Genomic DNA, 21,191 nt, shown 5'->3' on the forward strand with positions numbered 1-21,191 from the left:
TTGGATCTCGGACGCGGACCTACACACTACTCATCATGCCATGCTGTGGCAGCGTCCCACATACAATATGGAGGAAGATTGGCACAAACGTTAGCTCAGCGACAGTCTTCCTCAAGCAAAAAAAGGAAGATTGGCAACAGATGTCAGCTCAGGGCCAATCTTCCTCACCTCCCCAAAAATAAATAAATAAATAAGATTATATTCTGAGCATTTTAGGTCACGTGTTAATCTTTGAAAGCATGATTTTTAAATCAACTTTAGTATGGTCTAATTTACATACAATAAAATTCATCAGTTTTGTTAAGTTTTGACAAAAATCACAGTCATGATAAAGAACGTTTCATTGCCCAGAAAGGTCCGTCATGCCTTTTGTGATCAGTCCTCTTCCTTGCTTCTGGCACGTGTTGACCTGCTGAAAGCGTGCTTCTTCATGCTGGTGTAATAATTTTTCTTCTCTAGAGTGTCTCCCTTTGGTTTGACTTTGGGTCATTCATTTTCTTCTTTCTATTACAGGCTGTGCTGTGCCGAGCATTGTTGTACATCTTGGTGTATGTCTATTTCCATAAACTAAATACTTAGAAGTGGAACTGTGGATCCTGTAACAGAAATCTTTAGACAATTTTTTAAATTGTAGGCTTTCTCTAGGTTTGAGTCTTTCTGTGCCATATTCTGGTCTAGGGATGGATCAGAATCCCGAGGCTTTGACAGGAGACCTTAAATCAGCCTCAGCTACCTGGCGGTCTCCAGGTCTCCCTGTTCTTTGATTACCTTTGTTTCAAAGGAGATTTTCCCCCTGGTGACTGCTCTGCATAGTTTGTGTTCTATTTTGAGGCTATGCCTAGTCTTTTGTTGATGAAGTTTTTGTTTCAAATTAGTTTCTGATAACTTGACATAACCATTTTAACGGGGAAAGTATAGGTTTGTAAAATGAATGGCTGATTCTTTATATACTAGTACTGTTTAATATTGGGGCTTTTGTGGTTCTGCCTTGGTCTTTGCTAATCATAGTTCAGTGGCTGGCGTTGAGTTAGCACTCTTAAGTATTTGATTGTTGATTGAATGGATTGCAACTTGCATTCTTGCCTTTCATTGCCTTTTACAGGTGGAAGAGATTAGAAACACATGATGTTGTAATAGAATGTGCCAAAATCTCTCTGGACCCTACAGAAGCCTCATATGAAGATGGCTATTCTGTGTCTCACCAAATCTCAGCCCGCTTTCCTCATCGTTCAGCTGATGTCACCGCCAGCCCTTATGTTGACACACAGAATAGCTATGGTAAAAAGTGACTTTGGTACTTATCTGCTTTACAACTTTGTCTCTGGAAAGTGTTGTTTATTTTTGTTGACTTTATTTTCTTTTTCTAGTATAAGACTTAGTTCAGCTCCTAGGAACTGTTTCCCAACTATTTAAAATTTGCATTTGCCTCCATTTTCTCCGATAAGGCCTCTTTCAAGTTTATTTGAGTCCTATGTCATTGATCTCCTTCCTGCCTGATAGTATGCCAATAGACTTGGGGATGTGTTTTCAACACTTAAAAGAGAAAATGGATTCAAGTATTTAACTTCTGGGTACCACCTCATAAGGGAATCTTTCTACTTTGCAGACACTTCTAGTGAGGCCCTCTGGGCCTTAGTGTTGACACAGTTTGAATGAGTCTGGACAATTTAGAATTGGTTTCATATAAAAGTTGGGCTTATCTGTAGGTAGCACCCCCTGAAGTTGTCATCCAGGTTGAGCTCTTTCAAGTTATCCTCAAGCTTAACTAGACATCAGACCTTACTGAACTTTATTTCTGAAGAGTGTTTAAGGACCTTTTAAATATTACTTTGTCTTCAAGGATGTCAGGAGTCCACTCAGATTTTTTAAATATAGAGAACTGAATATTATCAAATGGTCTAGAGGACCATACTTTTTTTTATCAGAATAATCTAAAACCACACACTAACCCCATGTGTTCTTTCCCTTTTATTTTAGGGAGTGCTACTTCTACCCCTTACTCCATTTCTCGGCTGACATTGTTAAATACGCCAGGGCAGCTACCTCAGACTCTGAGTTCCCCATCGACACGGCTGTTAACTGAGCCGCCACAAGTATGGTGTCAAATAGTATGCCTGCTTTCTTCTCTGCTTGCTGGTGATGCTGACCATTTGGGTCAGGATTTAGCATATGGTTGGGAAAATCTCACACTGCTCATTTCAGGAATTAGTTTTAAGAATATGTGATATTAGCAAAGAAAGTTACTGTTGCCACTTGAGTTTCTCTTGGAGTCTAGACTTACAAAATACAACTTGTCTTTTTTTTTAATTGAGGTAAAATTGGCATATAACATTGTGTAAGTTTCAGGCGTACAACATTATAATGTGACATCTGTATATACTAGAAAGTGATCCCCACCAAAAGTCTAGTTACCAGCCATCACCTTAAAATTGACCCCCTTTACCCATTTCGCCCACCCCCCAGCCTCCTTCCCCTCTGGTAACCACCGATCTGTTCTCTATCTATGAGTTTGTTTTGGTTTGTTTGTTTGTTTGTCTTTTTTTGTTAGATTCCATAGATGAGTGAAATCATCAAAATGCAGTATGTCTCTTGATAAAGCTTTAATAAGATGCCTTTTTCCAGTTGAAAAGGCTAAATTTAAAGTGACCATGGGTCATGGATATAAACCTTGGGGATGATTTGGTATTCATTTCTCATTGCTGACATGCCTTCTTAACTTCCCAGGCTACTCTTTGGAGCCCATCTATGGTTTGTGGTATGACCACTCCCCCAACTTCTCCTGGAAATGTCCCACCTGATCTGTCACACCCTTACAGTAAAGTCTTTGGTACAACTGGTATGTATGTCTTAGGTTGGATTTGGTTGGTTGGTCTGGGCCTGCCTTTTTTGATAAGGAACTGTCTCTTAGATCTAACAGTGAGTTTGCGGGCCACTTAGAGTAGTAAGCTTGTTTTTGACACTTAATGCAAACATCTGGGGCTTTCAGAACCTGCAAAGTGAACCTTAAAAAAAAAAACTGATTTAGGGCCAGCCCCGGTGGCTTAGTGGTTAAGTTTAGCACGCTCCACTTCGGCAGCCCAGGTTCGCTTCCCGGGCGCAGACCTACACCACTCATCTGTCAGTGACCATGCTGTGGCAGCAGCCCACGTACAAAAAGAGGAAGATTGGCAGCAGATGTTAGCTTAGGGCAAATCTTCCTCAGCAAAAAAACAAAACAAAAAAGCTGATCTAGATACCCAGAAAGCTAACTCCAACAGCTTTCTTTCCAGTAATAATTAGGCTGAAAAAAGTTCAGCAGTTTTTCTGTTAGGCTGATTGTGTATATTCTGTCCTTGTCTCTGTGCAGGTGGAAAAGGAACTCCTCTGGGAACCCCAGCAACCTCCCCTCCTCCAGCCCCGCTCTGCCATTCAGATGACTATGTGCACATTTCACTCCCGCAGGCCACAGCCACACCCGCCAAGAAGGTATGCTCGGGCTTGTCTGCTGTCCCCCTGCCCAAGCACAGTGACCCATCTGCAGCCTCATTTCGTTAAGCCTATTATGCCAGACAGACTTTTGACCTAAAACATGATGGGTTTGAATCAGAACAATTGAAAATACACTAACCAGCAGCTCTCAAAGTATGATCTGCTGACCTGTGTGGTCCCAAGACCCTTTTAGGGAACCCACTAGGTCAAAACTACTTTCGTAGTAATGTCAGTAAGCTGTTATATGCCCTTTTTACAGTGTTGGCGTTTGCTCTCATGGTATAGAAACAGTGGTGGGTAAAATGGCTGGCCCCTTAGCACAGATCAAGGCAGGCACCAAGCTGTCCTAGTAGGCATCGCAGTCTTCTTTGATGTGTTCTTTCAGTTTAAAAGAGGAAAAGAAAAAAAAAAAACCGACAACTAAAGATTGTTCTATATAAAGCAGTAAAATTATTAATTTTATTAAATCTTGGCCCTTGAGAAGGTGTATTTAATATTCTTTGTGATAAAATAGGAAATATACATAAAGCACTTTTGCTGCACACCAAAGTGTGGTGGTCATCTCAAGTGCTTGTGCAGTTATTTGAGTTGAGAACTGAACCAGCTGGTTGTTTTCGTGGAGCACCAGTTTTATTTGAAAGAACAGCTGACTGACAAACTATGGTTTTCAGACTTGAGTATTTGGCAGTCAGTTTCTTAAATGACAAACTGAGTCTGTCACTTCAGGATAAACAACTGACAGTGTGTGTTGCCAATGATAAAATTTAACTTTCAGGGGTAATTAGAATATTAAAAAACTGGTATCTGCCACCATGAGCTTGCTGGCTTCCCTGAGACTTTTATAATGAGATTGAAAAGTCTTGGGAAGCTTGGTTAATAATTTGAGTTTTTGATATTGTATAATGAAATCTTTCAATGTTTGGAAGATCTGCATAACTTGGTGAGACACTATTTTCTAACCGTCCAATGTATGATGTTGCAGAATCATGCATAGGTGAAAGGTGCATTCATAGTACGAGGTAGACCAGTGGATTTTAACATAGTGTGAAAATTTAATTGCTGTAGTTTCAGGTGCCACATTGTAAATAACCTTTAAGAAATTATTCCTTGTCAAGTTTTGGTGTGATATCAAAGATAGTTTCCACAGTTATCTGAAAAGTATGTTAACATACTTTTACTTTTTATAACTACCTATCTGTGGGGCCCAGAATTTTCTTCACATACTTTGGCCAAAATGGTATATTGCAACAGATTGAATGCAGAGGCAGATATGAGAATACAGCTTTCTTCCATTAAACCAGATATTAAAGAGATTGCAAAAATATAAAACCAGCTCCACTCTTCTCACTAAATTTGTTTTATTTTTGTTTGGGGAAATATAGTTATTTTTCATAAAAATATATGTTATTTATGTTTACGTGTAATGAGTTCATTAATTTTAAGTGAATTAATAAATATTTTTAAAATTTGTTTTAATTCAGTAACTATCAATAGATATAACCACATAAACAGAAGTTCTTGGGATTCTCAATCATTTTTAAGAATATAAAGGCATCCTGAGACCAAACAATTTAAGAACCACTGGGCTAAACTGTAAACTTTTCTATAATATGCTAAAATTTTAGACATTTAGGATATTTGTCTTCCATTAGAGAACATGTACACAATTTCTGCCTTGTGATGTAAATGGTACCTATCTTTTCAGGAAGAGAGAACAGATTCTGCAAGGCCTTGTCTACATAGACAACATCATCTTCCGAATGACAGAGGATTAGGTAAAATCTCTGGGTAACGGTAGACCTTGCTTGTCTCCTCTTGTTAGATTATGTGTGGAAACAAGGAAATTCTGGAACACCACAAAACACTGAAGCCTAGAGAGAGTGAAACATGTAATTAATTGTAAAAACCAGCCTAATAGTAACATCAAAAAAAGCTTTCAAGCTATTGCAGTGAAGTACTTGTGTTTTGAGCTGGTCAAACTGTGGTTTTATCTGTTCTCTGAGACATTAAGAGTGGATAATTTTATTTTCTGTGGGGTTATTTTTTGGTGCCTTTAATTAGATTATTTCTAATATCTTAGCCTTCTGTAGTAGCTCCAGGAGAGAGCCATTTCCAGCCTTTTCTGTTCAGCAGGGAGAATCATTATAGACATTCTATTACAGTGTAAGCAGTTTTACAGTTATGGGGATTACCAGCGTATTTCTTTGACTTGAGTTGTCTTTGTTTCTCTTTAGAAGAGCTACCTGGCAGCAAAGGTTCTGTCACTCTAAGTGATCTTCCAGGGTTTTTAGGTGACCTGGCCTCTGAAGAAGATAGTATTGAAAAAGATAAAGAAGAAGGTAACGTGTGTGGGATTCTGGGCTTGTAGGAAATTGCTGAAAGATGATAAAACCCTCATTCTGCCCTAAAACCAGGATTTAGTATCAACATTCACAGGCTTGCTTGGTTTTTCTTCTCTTGGGGAAAGAAGATGAGAGTTTTATTCTGGGTTCTATGCCAGGTAAAGGGAGGCTGTTTTTTATCTGTCCCTCTGGGTGGCACATGGCAGCATGCAACTCCACACTGCCCGGCCTTACCCAGACGGCCTATTTACTGTGGTGTCTTTTATCTCCCTCCCTCCTCTCAGCGGCAATATCTAAAGAACTCTCTGAGATCACGACAGCCGACGCTGAGCTCCTGGTTCCTCGAGGAGGCTTTGACTCTCCCTTCTACCGGGACAGTCTCCCGGGCTGTCCGCGCAAGACCCATTCTGCCGCCTCTGGTACTCAGGGCACCAGTGTGAACCCTGAGCCTTTAAATTCCTCCCTGGACAAGCTCGGGCCTGACGCACCAAAGCAAGCCTTCACTCCCATAGACCTGCCCTGTGGAGGTGCTGAGGAAGGCCCTGCCGGGAACAGGGGTCGCCAGCCTTCTCTGGAGACCAGTATCCTCACTCCCAGCCCTTGTAAAATTCCACCTCCAAGGGGAGTGGGCTTTGGAAGTGGGCAGCCTCCCCCATACGATCATCTTTTTGAGGTGGCATTGCCAAAGACCGCCCATCATTTCGTCAGCAAGAAGACGGAGGAACTATTAAAGAAAGCAAAAGGCAACGCCGAGGAAGACTCTTGGCCCTCTACCTCCCCAGTGGAAGTGTTGGACAGGCTGATCCAGCAGGGAGCAGACGCGCACAGCAAGGAGCTGAACAAGTAAGGCGCTTGCGCTGTTTCCTTTTGCTCTAAACATTCAATGTTATTACAAAATACAGAAAGCAGAAGGATGGAAACAGGAGTCATTCTTCATGCTTTCTCCAGAGGCAGCTGGTTCTCCTCTGTTTTGCCAGATGTCAGTCCAGGCTGTTGTCTTTTCATGTGTATGAATGTGTGTATCCTCTGTATGCACCTTAAACTGGGATAATTGTTAGATAATGTTTCCTTTAAAAATGAATCCTTTATACATGGGCCAGTTTGTACTATGAGGCAGCTCAAATGCTTTCACATTTGCTTTCTGAAAATTTGAGGACGGGGTTATGGTATTCAAATAATAGAGGAATGTTTGTCACAGTGTCTCCTTCTCTAGCTACAGATTTTTTTTTTTCTATTTTGGTAATGTAGTTCATTAGTTAGAAGATAAAATCATCAGTGTTTCAATGCAAGTTCAGGGTGGCCTGCCACTTCTGCTGCTCCCCACTTGCACACAAGATTTCTTAGAAAGAAACCTGTCTGAGACACTGTTTGCAACCCTTCTTTTGTTACCCTTTTCAAGGGTTATCCAGGGAAGGGATACGGGAATCACTAGTCCAGAGTTTGAATCCTCAGCCATTTCTGAACAGGTTCTTGAGAATGTTAGTTTTAATTTTTCTTCTATATAATAACTTAAGGTGGAATTTGACAGAGATTGTAATATTGAAGATTCCTCTTTGAATGAGATTTGGTATAATAGGCTCAGGTAAATTACCTACTTTTTCCTTACACTTGGCCACTCCCTGTGTATTTCAACAGAGAGGGTTGAAAACAGCTATCGATGTGTTTGATCACTCAGTTGCCTTGTAGAGCTGACTGAAAAACGTAGGCTGCAGTGTGAGGTCCACGTTAGGGCCTTTCACTGGAGACTTGGTCATGCTTAATGGGGGTGCGTCCCTTCCATCCGCTCTAAGTCCTCTCCTCTAACTCCATGGGGACTTGGAGTTTGCAACTGTCCTATTCCATTGCTCCTTTTGAGCACAAGGAAGTGATCTAACCTTGCTGCAATTAAAAGTCTAGGTATGATCGGTAACTTTGTTACTCAAACACTTTCTTCCTAGGTTGTCTTTACCCAGCAAGTCTGTTGACTGGACCCACTTTGGAGGTAAAGTTGTTACTTTATCTCTCTCTATATATATATTCATTCCAGATTTGTGGGGGAAAATAAATAAAGCTCTCAAAGAGTCATCCCACATTGTACCCCTTTGTGGTCCTTAAAAAGGGAGATAGGTAGGGAATACTTTTCCTCCCTGTCCTGAGGAATGACTGTTGTTGGGAACCAAGTGGTCATTTGCAAAGTGAGTGGTGGTTTGTTTCTTAAAGAATTATATTTCTTAAGCTAACAAAACCATGGGCAGGGGCTTGATTGAACGATATGTAAAAGGCATCTCTGCCACCCTCTGCTTTAAAATCAGGCTCTCCTCCCTCAGATGAGATCCGCACCCTCCGTAACCAGTTGCTTTTACTGCACAACCAGTTACTTTATGAGCGTTTTAAGCGGCAGCAGCATGCTGTCCGGAACAGGCGGCTCCTCCGCAAGGTGATTAGAGCGGCGGCTCTGGAGGAACATAATGCTGCCATGGTGAGTGTTACGGGCATGGGGAGAAGGTGGGTTTCATCTTTTGTTTAGTTGTGGGTCTGCGTGATAGTTTACAGAGAGCAGCAGCTGAGCTGAGGTCTAACTCTGCTCACTGGTCTGGCTTGGGGCAGGTCATTTAGTCTCTGAGGTTAAGACGTGAGCAGCTTGTTCTCTGAATTCCCCTGCAGCTCTTGGAAACTGTGGGGACGAGTGATTCTTTGTGTTTGTCTGCAATTGGCTATGATGATATCAGAGTCAGAAGATTATTTTGTTTCTCCAAATGTGAAACCAGCTCTCCTGAAGCTATTTTATGACAAAAAACTTGTGGCACAGTGGTGAAGCCAGTCAGACCTCGCTGGAGGTTGAGCCTTGGCTCTACCACTTATTACTTCAGGAAAGTCATTCAGCCTCTTGAAGCCTCTGTTACCCATTCTGTAAAATGGGAATAATAATAGGAGCACCTGCTTTTTATCTGTGATGGTTAAAAAACGCATGCCCGTAAGTGCTTGCCCGGTGCCTGGCGCATGGTCAGTGTTTAGTAGACATTCATCACTCCAGCGACCTTCATCGATCCCGTGTGTCAGGGATCTTATTCCAGTGCTGCTGGTTAGGACTTTTGAAGGTATTGGGAGCAAGTTGATCCCTGACAAAAGTTCTTTAAGCGACTTATGATCCCTTTGCTAATGTGCAATTTGCTAACCCTTGACCTAAAGCCAAGTTAGACAGTAGTGAGCTGTCAGATTCTGGGCCTGTGGTTACAGTTTCTGGGCAGCGTATGACTGTTCAGATGAAACCTTTGCAGCATGGGTTAAACTTGAGCATCACTGCCCATGTTGGAAGGCAGCTAAAATGATGGCATCTTTGGTCTCTGCTAGAAAGACCAGTTGAAGTTACAAGAGAAAGACATCCAGATGTGGAAGGTTAGTCTGCAGAAAGAACAAGCCAGATACAGTCAGCTTCAGGAGCAGCGAGACACGGTGGTAACCCAGCTCCACAGCCAGATCAGACAGCTGCAGCATGACCGAGAAGAATTCTACAACCAGAGCCAGGAATTACAGGTACCAACTGCAGCACCAGGCAGAGTCAGCCAAGAGAGGGCGTGAAAGTGCCTTGTTTATCTTAGCTGAGATGAACCACTTCTCTCTCAGATCTGGCAGGTAGCTTTCACATCAGTACACTTTATTTAGGCCAGAGCTTCCCTAGCTCTCTTGGTTTGTAGCTCCCTTAGCATTTCAGTCATTTTTCCCCTGGTACTCTGCAGCCAAAAGAAACAACTAACAGTTCTGCGTATTAAGTAGATCTAAACAACTTAGTGACAGTTAGTAGCTGTTTGAAAATTGTACACATAAATTTTTTAAATTTCGTTTTTAAGTGATCACAGTTACTTCACAGTGCTGTGTATGCACCTCTTGGGCACTGCACAGTCTCAGACCTTGGAATCAGACTGGACACTGATACCCTCATTGCCTGTCTCACATTGGTTTTTGCGTGGTGGTTTTTATCACAACCACCACGTAAAGCCCAGCTTTGCAAAGATACATCATCATCCACAGGCATGTAGCCCATCCAGTACTGAAACTGAACTACCTCCAGTTAGTAGTTCACTTGATGACCGACAGATGTCACTGTTACCCTCAAAAATTTCAGATATCCCCCTGGCACCCCTGCGAATTTGCTGCGTAGCCCCAGGGCTCTTTGGTACACAGTTTGGGAACTGTGGATCTAAGGTCTTGTTTTCTTTTGTTAAACAAATCAGGAGCTCAGAAATCAACCATAACTTACTTTTTAAAACTAAGAAGTTAAATCCTGATGGCCCAAGAATAGTAGAGCGACTGAGGAACTAGGCTCTCCCAATTCTCTGTGGGCCGACAGCCAGGTGGGCTCGTGCCCTGGCCTGCCGGCGCTCTGTAACTTCATGGCACGTCTCTTTGGGTAGACAAAGCTGGAGGACTGCAGGAATATGATTGCAGAGCTGCGCCTGGAATTGAAGAAGGCCAACAGCAAGGTGTGTCACACCGAGCTGCTGCTCAGTCAGGTTTCTCAGAAGGTAAGAAATGGGCAAGCTGGGCTTGTGCTCACAGCACTGGCTGATATTCTTCCTTTAGAGAGGACACATATATTGCTTGTGTGTCTGTCAGGGTTCCCAACAGGGAGTGATGCTGCCCCCCCAGGGGACATTTGGCGATGTCCAGAGACATTTTTGGTGCTACTGACATCAAGTGGGCAGGGGCCGGGGTGCTGCTAAACATCCTACAGTACACAGGACAGTCTTCTCCACAGAGAACTATCCTGCGTGAGCCCTAGCCTGTATGTCCTGGGGAACTCTTCTTTGATACCTTGTTTACGTAAATGTGAAAAGTTTGTTCAGGTTTTTGAGCGATGATACCTCCCTCTTTGGGGTTCACTGTATTCCCTATAAATCACTTATTCAAGAAGAAGTGGGTTTTCCCTGGGGCTTTATCCTCCTGGACCTGAGGTCCCTGCTGTGGTGGTATATACACATCCATCTTCTCCAGGCAGCTTATGAATGGCCACTTTTGATGTCGCACATTTGTACTCCTTCCCCTTTGCTTAGCACAGTTTTGAAGTGCATTTCTGTCCATTTTCATTGCCCTTGGATGCCTTCGTCCCCACCAGGTTTTATGTTAGGGAATTTGAAACCATGGGAGTTATTTATTCTGCCCCAGCCCTGAAATACTGTGCTCCTAGCTGGTTCTCTGTTTAACGTCCATTTGCCAGTTTTGTGTTGTCAGTTCTCTCACTTTGCTTGTGTATGTATTTTGGTTAGCTCTCAAATAGTGAGTCGGTCCAACAGCAGATGGAGTTCTTGAACAGGCAGCTGCTGGTTCTTGGAGAGGTCAACGAGCTGTATTTGGAACAACTGCAGAACAAGCATTCAGACACCACGAAGGTATGCCGGGGCTGGGGAGCCAACCCTGGGTGGGAAGCCCTGAGGACGTGGCCGAGTGTCTGCGGCACATCACACAGAATGGCTTTATGAAGTGTTTCCTAAGAGCTGGTGCAGCAGTCCTAGCGTCCATGTCCACCTCTCTTTGGTCTAGCGACACAAGCACTTCTCAGCCATCACGTGAACTTGTTTCCTCTAGTTGGGTTGCTTTGAAATTAAATCAGGTATGAATGAAAACACCTAATGGTAATTGGTACAGAGTAGGTGTTGTAAGTATTTCTCTTCCCTTACTCATGGCTCTTTTAAAAAGAGAGAGAGAGACAAAGAAAAAGGATGGGGAGCCAATTCTGTGTAACGTACTCTTAGTACTGTGGGTATACACCGGTATGCATGTTTTTTCCTCCTTGTAATATTGAATCTAATTTCAGCAGAGGGTGGGTTAGTCCTGGCAACAGGGCCAGCATTGGGATGATCTTACATTAATTAGTGCCTCACCAATGGCATTGAGGCAGAAGTTTCATGTCACTTTATAAATAGCCTCAGGTAATATTAGTAAATGAGGTGGGTATGGAATTTTAATAGTAAATACTCAGATGCTTGCTGTCACTAACTTCTCCATCACACACGGGCTTTCTTTTTAGGATTTCTTGGGCTTGTGCTTTGTAAAGCATCGTTTTTGGCCAAATGTAGAGAGTAGTCTTAGAACGAAAGAGATGTAATTTTCATAATAGAGTTACTCCTTATTTCTCAGCTCCTCTCAGCTCTCAGATTCAGACTCCGTTTAGAAGGATGTTAAATGTGGAACTTTCTCGAGAAACCAGCTATCACTTATTTTGAAAGTATGGCTCTGGAAAAAGAAAGAGGGAAAAACAGACCTAAGGGACAAAAGAACCTCTGAAAAAGCTTACTTAAATGCATTCCTTACGAAGGATAGATAGATTGGCCTCTGTGGTGCTGTCTTTTGGTTGGGATACTTGTACTCTTGGGGCCTCGAGCAAGCCCGCTGACCTCTTTGGTCCCTGTTTCACAGTTATAAAATGCATGTGATGATACTGACTTGTAACAGTTAGGATGCTTTCAGTTGTAAGCAGCAACAAAAAAACAAACTAAACTGGCTTAACAATACAGAGTTTCATTATTTCACTTGACAAGTTGTCTTGAGTCAGGTGAGTTCCAGGTTGGTGAAGTCATCAATTTAGGGACAGCATCAAGGAGCCTGGTTCTTTCCAGTCTTCTGGGCTGCCTGACCTATTGTGTCAGCCTTGTCCTTGGACTTGCTGTGCTCATGGTTGCAAGGTGTGTGCCACAGTTACAGCCATCACAGGTAGATGCCGTGATGTCCTGTGAAAGAGGAGAGCATTGCTTCCTGCCAGTCTCTCTGCGCAAGGAAACCTTTCCCAGGAACCCTCCACCAGACTTTCCACCGTTGTTATTAGCCAGGATTGTGTCGTGTGCCCATCCATAGCTGGGCATTCAGTTGTTGCCTTGAACCTGTCAGGATCTGCCCCTGGACCTGGAGCTACTTCAGTCCTCTTGTTCAGTCACATGGGGGCGGAGGGCTGGGTATCTGAGAATCAGGTGGGGAATGGCTGGTAGGTGTTGGGTGTCGCACCTCATGCGGTGGTTGTGAGGGTTAGTGAAAGCGCATGGGCATTCCTAGTTCAATACTTTGTTTGATTCTCCATGAATAACGGCTGTCACTATGACAAAGGTCTGATTTGTTCACCTAACCTGTGCTCAAGTTTGGAGCCATTAGGGACAGCTGTAATGACCTCATTACCTGGTGCCCAGTTCTGAGCTTGAATCTATATAGCATTCTATGCTGAGGAAGCGTTGGGTTCACTACTGATCTTTGAGGCAGAGGCACCTTCATGGAAGTTCATCTCCTTGCTCCTCATGGTTTATTATCTTCTTTAAAAAAACAAATGTGTGGTAAATTTCATGTGACGTATATTTATATATGTGTATTTTACCACAATAAAAACACAACACAAACGTAACACATGCTTGTTAGAACAGTATACTTTCCACCTCTTTTCTTTTTTTTATTTTTATTTATTTTTATTTTTTATTTATTAATTTTTTTTTTTGTGAGTAAGATCAGCCCTGAGCTAACATCCATGCTAATCCTTCTCTTTTTGCTTAGGAAGACTGGCTCTGAGCTAACATCTATTGCCAATCCTCCTCCTTTTTTTTCCCCCCAAAACCCTAGTAGATAGTTGTATATCATAGTTGCACATCCTTCTAGTTTCTGTATGTGGGACGTGGCCTCAGCATGGCTGGAGAAGCGGTGCATCAGTGCGTGCCCGGGATCCAAACCTGGGCTGCCAGTAGCAGAGCGTGCACACTTAACCGCTAAGCCACGGCGCCGGCCCTCCACCTCTTTTCTGAGCACTGGTGTGTACTTGCTCTGGGTTTTAAGCTGTTTCAGTCTGTCAGCAGGCAGGCTGTTGTCAGGGCACCTGATCTGCACGTGCTGCTTTGCCTGAGCAAACCCACTCCATTCACGTTGCCTTCTCTAGCTGTACCTTAGCCGGTGTTAGGAGAGGGAGAAGTATGTGAAAGAAAACAAGTGACCCACAATACCACTGGATTGAAATTAGAACTGAATATTGGCTTATTTTCATGTGGTGTTTTGTGAATGTATATGTTTACATAGTTATCATACTATTCACATATTTTTTTTTTAAAGATTTTATTTATTTTTATTTTTTTCCCCCCAAAGCCCCAGTAGATAGTTGTATGTCATAGCTGCACATCCTTCTAGTTGCTGTATGTGGGATGCGGCCTCAGCATGGCTGGAGAAGCAGTGTGTCAGTGCGCGCCCGGGATCCGAACCCGGGCCGCCAGCATCGGAGTGCGCGCACTTAACCGCTAAGCCACAGGGCCGGCCCTTCACATGGTTTTATAGTCTGGTTTTTGATCTTTTTACTGATACATACAATTTTTTAAAACTTATAAGATGTACTTTCATTTACTTAACTATTTCCTTTGACATTAGATGTAACAGTGTTTCTAGTTTTTTGCTCTTCTAAATATGCTATGATGATTATTTTTGTGCCAAAACGTGTATTCTGTTTCAGATGATTTCCTTAGGGATAGATTTCAAGGAGGGGTTACCAGGTTAATACTTAATGCCAGATTCCTTTCCAGAAAGTTGTACTAGTTTATATTTCCATTAGCAGTATACTAAAGTACCTTCTCATTGCTTATTACCTTGACTTTTCAAAATGGATATGGCATGTTCATTTTCTAAAAGTACTAACTCCAATCCCTTTTTTTAGGAAGTGGAAATGATGAAAGCTGCATATCGGAAAGAACTAGAAAAAAACAGAAGCCATGTTCTCCAGCAGAATCAGAGGCTTGATACCTCCCAAAAACGGATTTTGGAACTGGAATCTCATTTGGCCAAGAAAGACCATCTTCTTTTGGAACAGAAGAAATATTTAGAGGATGTCAAACTGCAGGCAAGGTAACTTCCTTTGGGAAAGGTTTTTGCACTGATGTGTTCTTTGTTACGTGAAACTTCCTATATTCTGGGTTGGTCTGTGTCTTTCAGAGGACAGCTGCAGGCCGCAGAGAGCAGGTATGAGGCTCAGAAAAGGATTACCCAAGCGTTTGAATTGGAGATCTTAGATTTATATGGCAGGTTGGAGAAAGATGGCCTCCTGAAAAAACTTGAAGAAGAAAAAACAGAAGCAGCTGAAGCAGCAGGAGAAAGGTAGGAACAAAGAGTTGGCATCCCTGGCCTGTCATTAAGCTCCCACTAGCAGAGCAAGGATGGCATTGTGTGGTGCTAGAAGCAGTTCCAGCCTGATTAGACAGGGCCGCAGCACTCAGCTCTCTCTGTTCCAGTGCAACACCTGACTTCTCTTTCTCAGAATGCCCAGTGATCTTCCCGTGTTCCCCTTCCTGGGCCCTGAATCACTTGATATGGTCACAGGAAGTATTCATGTTGAAGACTGCATCTAACATCCCTAGTTTGGATGTACATTTCTCTTGATGAGATCTCATGCTTGAGTCCTCTGTTGTAAGACACGGCGGCTAGCAGAGTTCAGTGTCAGTGCGAGCGAGCGTTAGTGTAATTCCATGCCTCCCAAACACGGATGCTGCCATCACCAACTCCTTTTCCCCTCCCTGGATTTCTTACAGGCTTGACTGTTGTAGTGACGGCTGCTCGGATTCTGTAGTAGGGCACAATGAAGAGGCATCTGGCCACAACGGTGAGACCAAGCCCCCCAGACCTGGCAGCACCCGGGGCAGTAGTGGAAGTAGAGGTGGCGGCGGCAGCAGCAGCAGCAGTGAGCTTTCTACCCCGGAGAAACCCCCAAACCAGAGAGCAGGCCTCTTCAGTAGTCGGTGGGAAACTACTGTGGGCGAGCCCTCTACCAGCATCCCTACGACTGTTGGCTCACTTCCCAGTTCAAAAAGCTTCCTGGGCATGAAGGCTCGAGAGCTATTTCGTAATAAGAGTGAAAGCCAGTGTGATGAGGACGGCATTACCATCAGTAGCCTTTCTGAGACCCTAAAGACAGAACTGGGCAAAGACTCAGGTGTGGAAGCCAAGACTCCCCTGAACCTAGATGGCCCATACCCATCTCCCCCAAACCCAGACAGTGTGGGACAGCTCCGTATCATGGACTACAATGAGACTCATCATGAACACAGCCAAGGATGATGGTCAATCAGTGTTAACTTGCATTTGTTGGTATAGAAGAGGAGGTGTGAATGCACGTTTCAAACCTTTCCTATTTCCAGGGTCTGAGTGGCTAGCTCACGCAGTGGAAATGGGATGGAGGTCTTTTTGACAGTTGACTGAATGCGGAACGGTTTTTGGATCTGGCATTGAAATGCCTCTTAACCTTCCCCACAACCCACCCCCAAACCTCTCTCTCATTTACCTAGCAGTGTGTACTAATCCGAGGGCCAGTTTGCGTTCCTCAGTAGCTTTATTTTCTTCCTTTTTCTCCCAAAATGGTTGCGTCCTTTGAACCTGTGCAATATGAGGCCAAATTGAATCTTTGAGTCTAACACACCACTCTCCTTTCCTGAAACTGAGGTAACGGGGTTGGCTCTCCGTTAGCCCAGGTAATTGGTGGCGTCGCAGGTAAGTCTGATTCTGTCCCTTTCCAGGAGGATGTAGCGTGCAGAGTGACCATCTTCACATGAAAGCTTTTACATTAGACTGTTTCACTGCTTTTGGTTCTGAAGTTCAGTATCTAAAGCAGCAGATCTAGAAAAACAATGGTTTCTTCACCCTTACGTTCTTTTGGCGGTTCTGATAAGCTTCCTAGAAAATTCTGTGTGAACAAACGTCTGTTGTTTGAAAAGTCTGGAGCTGGCACTGTGGAGACCATACTCCCCTTTGGGAGTGCTCTGTCCCCTTTCCCCACTACCTCTTATTTATTTGGGGTTTGCTCGAAAGCTGGTACTGTTCTGACCAGAGGCTGGTGTGTGGGTGTTAAGACCTGCTCTTGGCAGGAAGGAAGGATGGTGACTGGAGCAGTTACCTGAGATGCACTTGTAGGTGAGGAGGTGAGGAGCTGCCCCTCCAGGCTGGGTTGTGCTAGCTGAGCCTTGTGGTTAAACTCCATCTGTCTGCCTCCGTTTGTGTTCCCTTGCACCTCTTGTGTATGTCAACTTCTTTGTGACGCTGCAGCAGAAAGGCTCTGAAGGTCCAAAGAGTCTCCTCAAAGTTTATATGACCAATGTTTCTCAGGCTGTTAAAGTTGCCTCACTATAGTAGGTTCTAGGCCACCAAAAAGGTAACAGCTTTTTCGCACCAATTCTAACTTTCAGGGGCTGACTCTCCAGGGAGCTTGAAGCTGCTACCCTCCCACACGTTAGGAATGGTAGAGCATTTTAAAGTAGAGTCTTGGAGAGTGTTGGCAAATGCTGGCTGCCATGGACCCAGTGGGCTGCCCACACACACTCATGAGAGGTGATACCAGTCAGAACACTGGCAGTGGCAGAGAGTCTGAACTCAGCAAATGCTCCTGAAATAAATGCTAAAAGCCTAAGAATTATTGCCTAGTGTTCCAGCTGAGGCAAGGAGAGACTGGTAGGAAAGAGCCAATGAACTTGGTTTTTCTCTTTCTGTTCTTTTAGTTAAAAGTATAGAAGGGTTCAGCCATGAAGAGGGACAAACTGTAATGGTACGAAATCTTACTGCATATGGAAGCTTCCAGCACGTAAGGGTAAAGGTCTCTTTTTTTAACTATGGCAATAAATATTCTAGTATCCCTAACAAAGGGAGCTAGATAATGAGAGACTCCATGTCACCAGGGCTATACTGGCAGAAGATCTCCTTGGGACAAGATTTTCAGGTGTGACTGACTGATTCCCAGCTTGAGAGAGGGTGTGGACCCGACTGCGCTCAGCCCAGCATGGTGCTGGCAATTGCTGCTGGATGTCCAGTGTGGAGTGTTAATAACACCACACATTTAATTCAGCTTTGTCCAAAGGAAAGCTTAAAATCAAACACATTCTAGTTTCCTGGTTCAGTTTTAGAAAAGGAAAACATGAACAAATTCAGAAAGGAAAAAAAATGTTTCAGGCTAACAAGTGAAACCAGTTCTAAATGCTTGCCCCCTCCCTGAGCCCAGGAGATCTGTGCCACAGAACAAAGATACCAGGGGCTTTAGTCAAAGCCTTTCCCCTGACCAGCTGGCAATGGCCAGGAGGCCAATGTGAAGAAAAGAAAAAAATTTCTTTAAAAAATGGGCAGATTGTAAAAATATAGGAAAGGAGGAGGCAGTGTGGTGAAGTGGACTGAGGCCTGGGCTGGAGGCTCTGTGGGCAGGTAGGGACCACCATTCCTCCAGCCTGGGTGTCCATTTGCTCAGCCTTACAACCACAGCTGACCCAGAAGAGCTGCACTCAACTTCCTTTGGCTTCTAGGAGGCCATGGGTTTTATTCAGCCATGGCTGGGGGATTGGAGCCTGGAGTCCTGTTGATATTACCCAACCTAAAAATTTAGGCTTTTATGTTGCAAAGGACTCGAGTCAATAGTAAGGTTTGGTTTGGTTTTGAAAATGATAAACCTGCCAAGAGTCATTGGGTGACTTGATCATCATGCAGTAAGTAGTTTTAAGAATGGAAAGGTGACAGTAGAGGAACTCCTGAGAGAGAATTCAGGCCTGGGAACAGGCAGGGCCAAGGTATTGGAGCAGTTAGCATTACAGGCAGGTCCTATCTTGAGACTGATTAAGCAGCATGGTATTCATAAATGTAAGGATTGGATAGCCTCCATCCAAAGTCACTCTGAGCAAGCTTACCTGTCTCAGAGCTGTTTGGCCAATATCTGTAACTTACTCTGATCCCCACCTGACACTAACTAGGGTCAGCACAGACCCTGAGAAGATTGCAGTCTGGTTCTTGGGCAGCATGAAATTTGTTTTAAAAGGAGCACTACAATATTATTTGGCAGGTTGAGGTGGGGAGCAGCTGAAAGGGGAGGGGAAGAGGAAGATGGCATCATGGTCTCCGTAGAGAAAATGAGTTCCCGAATCCACTGCAGGTGAAGCAGCACATGGATCTCTAGCAGACAGAACTTTGATGGATTTTAGAAAAGCTTTTGACAAGGCTCTGCCATAAAGTCTATATAAATTGTTACTGTGGGATTGGAAGAGATATCTGGTTATGAATAAGAAAACTGACTGAAATCCAAAGGTAGGACATAAAGGCCATTTCTTGGGTCAAGAGGTTTTAAAAGGTCTCCTCGGAGATGAGTGCTAGGACCAGCCTTGTAGGATGGGTGAGGAGACGTGACCTCCCAAGGTATGTCAGCAGAGATGTTCAGGAGAGAAAACTGCCTACCCTTTGGGAATAAGCTGCTGAGGGTTCTTATTAGGCTCTGTAAGTGGAGAGAGAAATGATAAATAAGCTACTTTGTGAGCCAGAACACGTGTACTGTGTTTAGGGGGAAACAGTCTGAACTCTTCTTGAAAAGTAAACTGTTACAATCCAGGAAGAGGTCCTGGATGCCGCTGGCAGTTGGAAGAATTAGCCCATCATGCCACCGTGGCCAAAGAGGCCAGCACCTCACTGGGCAAAATCAGGACAACAGGAAACAAACTCCGACTCTGGGCTGTGCTCGTTTGCAGCTCGTGTGGTTGCTGGTGTTTCTGTTGAGAGAGATGAAACTCGAGCAGGTGTGTAGAAGAGGATGAATGGAATGGTCGTGGCAGTGAGTGGATTTGTGTGAGCTGGACCACAGAGGTTCAGACTCACAGTTAAGAATAAAAAATCGGGTGTTTCTGTGTAGAGAACATCACAGATGTGCTGTGACTAGCCAATGTGAATTTTACCAAATACTAGAACATACCACTTGAAGCCGGAAAGAAATAACTGAAGAACAAATGGAAGAAAGTACTACGTGAAGATACACAGTTTTTCTAACTGAAAGCACTAAAAGGTGGTAGAAAGTTTGAACAGGTTTAAGGAGGGTTTGAGTGGAGTGAAGGCTCAGTCCAGACTTGCTATGGAGGTGGAGTGCCACGCAGCTTTTGCGGATGATCTCAGAGAGGCCAGCCCTCTCTGCAGAGTGGTCCTGGGAAAAGCCCGATCCCACCCAGGAACGTCCGTCTCACGTGGGGAAGAAAGCTGTCTTTTGTGAAATGACCCAGTTCAGCACACCTTACTCTGCTACATTTTCACTCTGGGAGGTACATGCTTTACAACTGACCAGCAATGAGTATGGGAAAATGGATCCAGTCTGAAGATGTTCGTGTATCTGTTTACATCCAGAGTTCTGTGACATGTGCCCTTGCCCTCCCTCTCCCCCAGACTGCTGCAAAGGAATTGATTGCACTTGATTAAGCTTTTCTCTGTAGGTGAAAGAACAAGTTTAGGTCGGGGCCTGGCCCCTCTACTGCTGCTGTGACCCTTGTCCCCACGTGGCTCGTTTCCCCACCCATGACTCTGGTGTGCCCAGGGAGAGCGGTGTTTCCGTCTTGTCCACACTGTCCTGCAGTCTGTATATGCTCACCTGAGAGGCGAGTGGCTGTAACTACAAGGGAAACCTGCCTGGGATAGTTGAGCACCTGCGCCCACGACTGCTTTTGGCCTTGAAATGAGTTACTGAAGGCAGAGGAGCTTTCTCCCCCTCTTCCCTTCCCTTCCCTTCCCAATGCCACCAAGTTGTCCATCCTCTGGGATAAGTAGGTTAGTTGAACCATGGGACTAGATCTTTTAGAGGAGACCCCTGCTAGTTTGAGACCCCCCAGACCAACCCTCCTCCCTTTGCCCACCTCGATACAGTGTTTGGACAGGAGGGTACGTGCTGCTCTGTGCAGCAGACACTTGGCTAATCAGAGAGGCAGCCAGGCATTTTGCACTAGGAAGAATCAGTGATCACTTTTCAGAAGACTTCTGTGGACCATAAATATATTACGGAGGAACAGATTTTGCTAAGACATAATCTAGTTTTATAATCAATCATGGATCAACCATATGTGGCTAACTTGCAGTTTAAAGGGGTCCCATCAGTGAAAAACAGATTTTTTTTTTAACTGACTGCTTTTAGTTAAATTTAAGCAAGTCATCTCTTGTCAAAAGGTTTCAGCCTTCCCGCCTCAACTTAAAAGCATGTCAAACAATCCACATCAGATGCCATAAACATGAACTGCAAGAGAAAATGGTACAATCTTAGTGAATGGGAATTGGAAACAAAAGGGTTTGCTGTCCTTCTTAGAATGTTCTAAAATGTCAAGGCAGTTGCTTGTGTTTAACTGTGAACAAATAAAAATTTATTGTTTTGCACTACTCTGCTGTGTTGACATGAAGTGACTCATGTCGGCCTCTGCGGACCTTACAGGCAAAGCAGGGACCAGTCCAAAGATGCAAGAACCTCAGGGTCTGGATTGGTTGGTTACCTCAGGTGACTGGAGGAGGGTGTGACAAGTGGAGTCTGGCTTTAGTCTCTGACCCTTTTTGTTCTGGCAGATCACTTGGCAGACAGCCACAAATCCCATCCTTATCTGCCTCAAATTCATGCCCTTCCCCTGAATAGTGGCG

General features: G+C 44.0%; 1 protein-coding gene across 6 annotated transcripts in view; it reads left to right on the forward strand.

Annotated features, from left to right (window-relative positions):
- TSC1 (TSC complex subunit 1) overlaps positions 1–20,939 on the forward strand; it is a 51,211-nt gene extending 30,272 nt beyond the window's left edge. For 3 of the 6 annotated variants that reach the window (XM_087418861.1, XM_087418860.1, XM_087418863.1), the window contains 15 exons: positions 1,103–1,278; positions 1,978–2,108; positions 2,725–2,836; positions 3,347–3,465; positions 5,174–5,243; positions 5,703–5,807; positions 6,095–6,653; positions 7,748–7,791; positions 8,102–8,268; positions 9,141–9,323; positions 10,202–10,312; positions 11,054–11,176; positions 14,458–14,645; positions 14,733–14,894; positions 15,326–20,939. In XM_087418861.1, the coding sequence (XP_087274987.1) occupies positions 1,103–1,278; positions 1,978–2,108; positions 2,725–2,836; positions 3,347–3,465; positions 5,174–5,243; positions 5,703–5,807; positions 6,095–6,653; positions 7,748–7,791; positions 8,102–8,268; positions 9,141–9,323; positions 10,202–10,312; positions 11,054–11,176; positions 14,458–14,645; positions 14,733–14,894; positions 15,326–15,851 (2,776 nt within the window). In that variant the 3' untranslated portion in view covers positions 15,852–20,939. The remainder of the gene's footprint in view (positions 1–1,102; positions 1,279–1,977; positions 2,109–2,724; positions 2,837–3,346; positions 3,466–5,173; positions 5,244–5,702; positions 5,808–6,094; positions 6,654–7,747; positions 7,792–8,101; positions 8,269–9,140; positions 9,324–10,201; positions 10,313–11,053; positions 11,177–14,457; positions 14,646–14,732; positions 14,895–15,325) is intronic. The other 3 variants (XM_087418862.1, XM_004423608.3, XM_014782282.2) reach the window with 3 other exon arrangements.
- Positions 20,940–21,191: the final 252 nt, after the last annotated feature.

Source organism: Ceratotherium simum, chromosome 29 (assembly GCF_057802395.1).
Source record: "Ceratotherium simum simum isolate JZ-2026a chromosome 29, ASM5780239v1, whole genome shotgun sequence".
In the NCBI taxonomy this organism is placed as follows: Eukaryota; Metazoa; Chordata; class Mammalia; order Perissodactyla; family Rhinocerotidae; genus Ceratotherium; species Ceratotherium simum.